The sequence below is a fragment of the Trichosurus vulpecula genome, chromosome 4 (genome assembly GCF_011100635.1).
Source record: "Trichosurus vulpecula isolate mTriVul1 chromosome 4, mTriVul1.pri, whole genome shotgun sequence".
In the NCBI taxonomy this organism is placed as follows: domain Eukaryota; kingdom Metazoa; phylum Chordata; class Mammalia; order Diprotodontia; family Phalangeridae; genus Trichosurus; species Trichosurus vulpecula.
In genome coordinates, this window is record NC_050576.1 from 128,015,620 (window position 1) to 128,025,076 (window position 9,457).

Consider the following 9,457-nt stretch of genomic DNA (forward strand, 5'->3'; position numbering starts at 1 on the left):
ATGTGTGTGTGTGTGTGTGTGTGTGTGTGTGTGTGTGTGTGTGTAGGTATATATGTATGTATGTATGTATGTATATATGTATGTATATGTGTGTATGTATGCCTTTTTCCCACATCTACATTCAAAGCAACCATGTATGTTTTTATCTCTGTTGAGGGTGATAATGATGATGTATGACAGATTTCCCAAGTGAGACTTACAATCACCTTTTTCTTTGAAGGAAGTGCGCCAGAAAACCTATACAGTACCATTGTAGTAAGGAGAAAAATATGACAATCTAAACACCTAACTATCCATTCCACCTCCTTTTAGATCTGCAATCTTGCCTGAGATTTGTGTCTCAGAGCACTTGACATCATGTCAAACAATTGCACAATTCTGCTGAAAATCAAAAAAGGACTGGCAAGTGAAGAAAGAAGATCCTCTCCTCTTTTCTTCTGCCTTCTCCTCCCCTCTCCTCCCTTCCCCTCTCCTCCCCTACCTCCTCCATCTTCTTCCCTCCCCTCCCATGCCTCTTCCTTTATCCCCTCCCTTTTCCCCTCCCTTCCCTTCTTCCCCCTCCCTTCCTTTCCTCCCCTCCCTCCCTTCCCCTCCCTCTCCTCCCCTTTCCTTCCCTCCTCTTCACTCCCTACCCCTCTCCCTTCCCTTTCCCTTCCCTTCCCCCCATCTGATGTGAAGCACAGAGAACCCGGCAATGACAATTGCCAACACTTCCACAAAACTGAATATTAATGAATGAGCATCACTCATGATTGTTCCCTTTTCCAAGCTCCCCTCCCCATACTTAGCATATTGTCCATAGTTTATGTGACACCAAGAGAAAAATTCATGCAAGGCCATTAATACTGTGTCCTAGAGGACAGTATTGGAGAATGAAGGCACTTTAAGTCTTTGGTCTGGTTCTTAGGGTCAATACCAATTTTCTAAATCATTAATTTTCATTTTAAAGTCAGCATAGCAAATCATTGTACGTATATGAAAAACAGAAGGTTTCTCTCTTTCCTTCACAGAAAAATCCAATGAATAATAATGAGAAATAGCATTGATATAGCACTTCCAGGTTTGCAAATTACTTTACAGAAATTATCTCATTGGATCCTCACAAAATCCTGTGAGGTAGGCTTCATATGATCATCCTCATTTGACAGATGAGGAAACTGAATCTGGAAGAGGTAAAGCAACTTGCCCAACGTCTCACAGCTATCCAAGGTCAAAGGAAGGATTTGAACTCATGTCTTCCTAACTCCCAGTTTAGCATTCTATCTATTCCATCAACTGGCTGCTTCCAAAGGAACAGCCAAACACATGTAATGCAAATATAATGAGAAGAATAGCTTCCAGCAGGAGTTGAGGTTGAGAATGTCTTCTTTGGCTAGGATATGGTTGCTATAGTTTGCAAGGGGATGTTGTTGGATTTCTTCTTTTCTTCTTTTTTGGTAAGTATGCATTGAGAGAGTTTATTTAAGAACCAGCCAACATCCTGAAGGTCCTCAGGCCACCTCAGGTATGGTTGCCTCTGCACAAAGACTCGGATAGGTGGGTATTTCATCAACTGATACTGGGAGAGGGATCCAGCTACCACCATGATGAGGACATCTTTAAGATCAGAGAAGTATCTGCCCTGGGCAAAATTGAAGGCTTCAATGCACCAGCCATCTTTGAGGAAATGCCTGGTCACAATGCAAATAGTCTTCCTGCTGCTCCAAATGGCATCCCGGATGTTGCTGATGTGATCCTCTCCTGGGAGGAAGTCCCTTTCCTCAAAACACAGGTTAAATCTATTTTCAGGATTGTACCGGGAGTCCAGGTGATTGAGTAGTGCATTCTGGACCCATTCAAAGTCTTTGTTACTGAAGCACAAGTATGCATCATATTTGTGCTGATCCTCTTCTACACCTTGGGGATGGTATTTGAATGCCAGTCTCAGGACCATTTTATGCCAGAGGAAAAAACAGTGCCCACGGAACTTGGTAAATATAATAACTGCTGTGAGGAACAGAGTCAAGGTGGTGGTGAAGAAGATGAAAAGTGAAAAACGAATTAATTTTAGGGCTTCCTCTTCATCACAGCCCTCTGTGGAAATTGAATAGAGTGAGACCCCAGAGAATGAGTCAGGGTATGTGCAGTAGACATCCTCAGGGGACCCAAACATGGTGACATTGGTTCGGTTCAGCCAAAGGATGAAATTTCTGGTTTCACATTCACAGATATATTTGTTGTGCGTTATATCTAGGTGGCTCAGTGATGCAAATATGGTAGGGTCAGGGGATAGCAGGTGGTTGTAGGATAAAAGCAAGACTCTTAAATTTTCAGGTAGGACACCAGGAGAAAGAGATGTCAGCTTGTTGCCATGTAGGCTAAGGATTTGTAATGCAGTCAGATCACTGAAAACACCAGGTGGAAGGAAATCAAGGTAATTATTATTCAGGTAAAGAACTTTAAGATGAGAAAGTCTCTTAAACACATCCCAACATGATCCTGCTTGCCAGATGAGTTGCAGCATATTTTCTGAAAGATAAAGCTGCTCTAAGATATGGTTCTTTGAAGGACCATACTGTTGGTTACAAAAGGAAATCGATTTTGATTTAAAATGAGAAACTTCAGACCTGGAACCTGGAGAAGAGTATAGAGATCATTCAGATTTTCCAACCTGTTTTCTGCTAAATCAATGAATTCAGCAATTATTTTGATATTTTGAAAATTTACCAATTTATTGCCACTTAGGTAGGTAACATTTAAGTTTAAATTTGAAAGAGAACTAACTGTTTTAATAGCATTATCGCGAAGATCCAAAGCTTTTAAATTTTTCAAGTGTTTGAATGTCTTCTCCTGAATCACCCCAATATGATTTCTTTGCAGATCAATATAAGCAACTTTAGGCAGACCATAAAAATCAGAATTGTAGAGTTCTCCCAGTAGGTTATAGGACAGATCAAGAACCTGGAGACTGTCCAGGCCATAAAATGCTTCTGCAGCAATCTTGTTTACCTTGTTATGTGAAATGTTTAAAACTTTCAACTCTTTAAGTGTCTCAAACAGATGAATGTTCAGGGAGAAGATATAGCCATGTGAAATATCCATTTTTATCACTGAATTCATGCCCAGTGCAGCAAATGTATCTTGGTCGGGTTCCTTTATGTTATGAAAACCAAATCCTGCGCCCATAATATGGGAGTCAAGAAGCAAAGAAAAAATCTTGGTTCCACTGATAGCACGACCAAAGTCTCGTATGATATCTACTGTCCAGCCATTGTCTGAGACGTCCAGGATCTCAAAGACCATATTTTTGAAAGGATTCATGCACTCTTCCCAGTTGACTGAGACTCTGCTATAGAGGCTATTGGAAGCAAGGCTAAAGAAAGAGAATCCTTTCCCTTGAAGGGGCTCAAGATCCCTTTCACATGCAAGGGATATTTGATTTAGAGACAAGTCTATTGATTTCAAAGATTTCAGATCTCTGAAAGAAGGATGAAGTTGGAGACTTTGGATGTGATTTTTAGATAGGTCCAATTTGGCTAAAGAAATTAAATTTCTAAAATAACCATCTTTTAGAATAGAATCTGAGAAACCACAGTAAAATAGCCGTAATTCAATCAAGTTGGGCAAGCCTTGAAAAGCATCAGTATGCAAAGACATAATGTTATTATAGCCAATATCCAAGACTGCAAGGTTGGGCAGGTTTCTGAAAGCGTTTCTCTCAATGGTCAGAGGACTGTCCTGATTTCCTAGCTCTAGCAATCGAAGCTTCTCCAATAGCGGGAATGAAGTGGCATTAACTACCCTGATGTTGTTAAAACTTAACAACAGGTTAATAGTGGTGTTTGGCACTTGGGGGACTTGGGTGAGGTTACAGGAACGATATAAGGCAATTTGTCCATCAGCTGAGCAAGAAGGAATTCCAAACACAGAAGTGGCTTCAAATACCAATCCCAAGAGAAATGCAAGGAGGTAGCCCATCATGATCCTAGAGAGAATAGAAGAAAGATCAAAACGTGCTGGGCTATATATTAAGAAGATTACAGGAAGGGTAGGGAACACAATGTAGGATGATGTGATTGATGCAGGCAGTGACACTAGGCTTAGAGAGCACCTCCAGAATTTGGGGATAAAGTCATAGAATGGAAGCTAATGAAATAAGAATAAAATTGATTAAAAGAGGTAAACCCCTGAAAGAGCCAATGTGATTTCCCATGTTAAGAAATGCTAGCTGCAACCAGGAGTTGTCCACCACTCAAGCTTTTTTAGAACAGTGAGCCATGAGGGGCTCTCTCCACAAGGTTTCAGGCATGCCTGCCACAGGACCCATGTCCAGTTGCATGTAAAATCTTGGCACATGCTCAAAATTGATTGGGCAAAGGGTTTCTGAATTTTAAATCATATTTCTTGTTTGCTTCTTGAATCCTATTACCTTCATATAGTGGACTTGTTCTTCCTAACCTTGGACACGCCACTTGTCTTTGTCTTATATTTGCTTGATAGTTCATTCTAGATTTTTTTTGTCTTTCTTTTGAGTTCCAAATTTTCTCCCCCTCCCTATCCTCTCCCCTTGATAGCATGTAATCTAATATAGGTTCTACATATACCTTCACATTAATAATCAAATTGTGAAGAAGAATTATAACTACTGAAATGAACCATGAGAAAGATGTAACAAAACCAAAACATAAATTAAATTAATTTTTTTTAAAAAAAGAGAGATCAAATACTTTGCTTCAATCTGCATTCAGATTCCGTAATTCTTTCTCTGGATGTGATAGTCTTTTCCATCATGAGTCTTTTGGAGCTGTCTTAGAACCTTGCATTGTTGAGGAGACCCAAGTCTATCAAAGTTAGTCATCACAGGAGCAATGTGTCTGTGGTTGTGTACAATGTTCTCCTGGTTCTGCTACCTTCACTCATCATCAGATCATATAAGACTCTCCAAGTTCTTATGAAGTCCATCTGCTCCTTATTTCTTATAGCACAATAGTATTCCATTACATTCATATACCACAATTTGTTTAGCCATTCCCCAATTGATGGGCATCCCCTTGATTTCCAATTCATTGCCACCACAAAAAGAGCTGCATTCTAGATGTTTTGAAAACTGACCCCGCACCCTTTAAATGGCATACCTCTTGTGTCCAGCCCCTTGAGCATTGAGATGCTACCACTGTGATGTGTTCTGCCAAAAGCAAGCTGACATGTTGGCGCTGCTACCTGTACATGGAAAATAGAACACTAATCTAAGGGATGGCTTGTTGATGATATCTGAATAGTTTGTGAAACACCATGGGATTGGATGGGTCTTCTGAAACCTTAGAAGGGGCAATAGCTACCTAAAATCTAGTAAGTATAAAACAAATTGTAATTTTACTCATTGTAACATGTTCACCATAAAGAAATGTTTTCCCAGAAGAAGGGTGGTGGTCTGAATGGAATCTAAAAAAAAAATGATGAGCTAAGAGTAAGAATTTCTAAGTATTTATTCATCATGGGCTAGTGGAGGGGCAGGCTTCCTTAGAGAAGAAAATATTCAGAAATGTTTGTTAGGTAAAAATTTAAATCATCAATAAGACAAAAAGAAAAGTGCCTAGATCACAGAAGGGTAATGTAATAAAAAAATCACAGATTAATAAAAAAAATTCCTCTATTTCCATGTGCCTTTAAAACCTTTAGATTCTGTTATTTGGTCTCCCGAATGTATTATTTTTAAATATTATTTATTTAACATTCTTTTTTTAAAAAAAGTTCAAGCTACAAATTATCTCCCTCCCTCCCTCCCACCCCTCTCTCATCCACTGAGAAGGTCAGAAATAATATAATTATACATGTGGAATTATGAAAAACATATGTCCATATTAGCCATGTTGCAAAAAAAAAGCAAGAAAAATAAAATTAAAAAAATATACTACTTCAATTTGTACCCAAAGTTCAACAGTTCTCTCTTTGGAGGTAGATAGCATTTTTCTTGCAACTAGAATTGTCTTGGATCATGGTATTGATCAGAGCAGCCAAGTCTTTCACAGTTAGTACTCATTGCAATATTGCTGTTATTATGTACAATGATCTTGTTCTGCTTACTTCACTATGCATCAGTTCATGTAGGTTTTCCCAGGTTTTTCCAAAACTGATCACCTCATCATTTCTTATAGCACAATATTCCTTCACAATCACATACCACAACTTGTTCAAGCCATTCCCCAATTGATGAGTATCACCTCAATTTTCAATTTTTTGCCACCACAAAAAGAGCTGCTATAAATATTTTGGTACATATGGGTCCTTTTTCTTTTTCTTTGATCTCTTTGTGGTACATACCTAGTGATAGTATTGCTGGGTCAAAGGGTATGCACAGTTTTATGGGCCTTTGGCCACAGTTATAAATTATTCCCCAGAACAGTTGGACAAGTTCACCAGTCTACTAACAGTGCAAGTTTCCCAATTTTTCTACATCTCCTTTAGCATTTTTGATTTTCTTTTCCTGTCATGTTAGCTAATCTGATAAATGCGAGGTGGTACTTCAGAGTTATTTTAATTTCCATTTCTCTAATTAATGATTTAAAGCATTTTTTCCTATAATTGTTGAGATAGCTTTGATTTCTTCTTCTGAAAACTCCTTGTTCATTTCCTTTGACCATTTATCAGTTCAGGAATGGTTCTTATTTTTTATAAATTTGGCTCAGTTTCCTTTTTATTTGAGAAATTAGACCTTTATCAGAGAAACTTGCTGCAAAAAATTTTTCCCCCAGTTTCCTGCTTTACTCCTAATTTTGGCTGCATTGGTTTCGTTTCTTCAAAACCTTTTTAAATTTCATATAATCAAAATTTTCCATTATACTTCCCGCGGTCTTCTCTATCATTTATTTTGTCATAAACTCTTCCTCTGTCCATAGGTCTGTTGTCTCTCTCTGATTCCTCCATCTTAATTTGTACACAAGTGTAAAAATTTGCATTTATCCCTATGGAATTTCATAGGCAAACTATGTGGGACAAATCCTGCTCACTTCCTGTTTTTGTATGCCGTGTGAGCTAAGAATGGTTTTTACATTTGTAAATAAAGCTTTATTGTATTTAAAAAATTTTAAATCACTATTAGATCAACTATACAAAAACAGGCAGTGGGCTGGTTTGGCCCATGAGACACAGTTTTACCTCCTTTAACCAGTGAAGATTATTTTGGATCCTTACTCTGTAATCTAGTATGTTAACTATTTTTCCCTGCTCTTTGTCATTGGAAAATTTGATGAATAGGTCATCTATGCCTTTAGACAAGTAACTGATAATAGCGTTAAACAACACGGGATCAAGCACGGATCCTTGGACTGCTCCATTGGAGGCCTCTAGACACCTTGACATTGAAGCTTTAATAACCACTCTTTGAGTATAGTCATACAATCAGACCTGATCTACGTGATTATATTATCATCTAAACCATGTCTCTCCATCTTCTCCACAAGAAAAGAAGGATGAAAGGCTTTATTAGAAGCTATGCTGCCCAGAAACAGAAGAACATTTTACACAGTAACAGCAACATTGTGCGATGGCTAATGTTGATAGACTTATGTCTGCTTAGTAATGCAAGGATCTAAGACAACTCCAAGTGAATCATGATGGAAGATGCTATCTACATCCAGAAAAAGAACTATGGAGTCTAAATGCAGATTGAGGCATACTATTTGCTCTTTCTCTTTTTTTTTTGTTCCTTCTTTCTTGTAGTTTCTTCCATTTCTTCTAATTCTTCTTTACAACATGACTAATGTGAAAATATGTTTAATATGAACATATATGTCAAGCCTGTATCAGATTGCATGTTATCTTGGGGTGGGGGGAGGGAGGGATGGGGAGAAAATTTGGAATTCAAAATCTTATGGAAGTGAATGGTGAAAACTAAAAATTAATTAATTTAAAAAACAAAGGTTAAACATTGTTTTTCCATGTAATTGGGGAAAAAGTAAAATATCAAAATTTTTAAAAAAGCTATTCTACCACCAAAGACACTGATATCCCAAACACCCCTGATAACGTGACTAAGTGTTGCAACAATCTGTCTAGCAGCTGCTGTGGGGGGGTGTAAAATCAACAACAACCAGCTCACAGAATGCTGAAAAAGCCCAAGTTCTTTTCATCTGCTTTACTAAGGAAAGCAATTTAAGGGGTTGACAATCTCACTTTAATCCAGCATACAAATACCATTCACTCAGCTCAGGGGGAAAAGCCGTCACCCTGAACTTCAGAGCAAATACAGAAATACAATTCATAGTTACCAACATCTAAGTTCAGCCTGGAGCTCATAACAAGGGCTGGCCCAACAAGGGCTGGCCCAGAGTCACACGCACCACCATGGCTGTGGGTAAGAGCTCCGAAAAAGAGAAAGCCAACCCCTGGTTTTATATCCTTTTCAGGGTCAAGGGTGAGTCACACATGCGACTCACCCACGTGACCTAAAATCATCACAAAGAGGCGACTTAAACCCACATGGTCTAAAACCTCAGATGTCACAAACATGTCACTCAAACCCATGTAAACTAGGCTTTCCCTTGAGGCAAAGAGGTTGTCAAGGACTCCTAATCTGATCAAGGAAATAAAGGCCAAACTCTTCAAGGGCACTTGGTTTAACTAAGTGCTAAGAGCCCATTTTGATTGCCAACACACTAAGTCTCCCAAAGAGATCAAAGAAAGAAGAAAAGAACTCCTATGTACAAAAATATTTCTAGCAGCTGTTTTTGTAATGGGAGAAAATTGGAAGCTATGGAGGTATCTATTAATTGGGAAATGGCTGAACGAGTTATGACATTAATATAATGGAATGTTATAACAAGTTACGACATTAATATAATGTTATAAGAATATAATGTTATAAGAAATTGATGGAATACTTGTATGAAATGATGCAGAATGAAGTTAGTAGAACCAGGGGGAAAAATCATACAATGACAACATTATAAAGACAACTAAATTTGAAGGACTAAGGAACTCTGATGGGCACAATGACCAACCAGGATTCCATGTAGAATCTGTGTCTTAAGATGTAGAATATGACACCCACCCAAGGACATGGAAAATGTGGGAATTTATTTTACTTTGCTTGCATGTTTACATATTTACTTGCATATTTACTTTGCATATTTGTCACAAGGGTTTCATTTTCCTTTTAAATTAGGAGGAGAAGAGGTGGGAAAGAGAAAATAAATGCTTATTAGTTGAAAAATAAAATAAAATAAATAAAATAAGATTTCCCTCATCTACTAGTTTAGTCATCCTATCAAAAAGGAAATTAAGTTAGTCTCAATGAAGCCAGGCTTACCCTTTGTAATCAATATTTCCCTCTCCAGATGTTTGGCGACCATCTTTAAAGATCAATTCTAGAAAAAAGTCCTTAGAATTGGAGTCAAATTCAATGACTCATAAAGTTCTCTTTTTTTTGAAAATCAGGACATTTGCCCTTTTCCGACCTTGTATTGTCTCTTTCATTTCC

The 9,457-nt window shown here is 38.0% G+C and overlaps 1 protein-coding gene across 1 annotated transcript; it reads right to left on the reverse strand.

Annotated features, from left to right (window-relative positions):
* Positions 1-1,266: 1,266 nt before the first annotated feature.
* TLR5 (toll like receptor 5) lies at positions 1,267-3,957 on the reverse strand. The gene is given in 2 exon segments (XM_036758048.1): positions 1,267-2,568; positions 2,571-3,957. Coding segments are annotated over 2 exon segments (2,583 nt in total). The 3' UTR covers positions 1,267-1,372.
* Between the last annotated feature and the right edge of the window lie 5,500 nt (positions 3,958-9,457).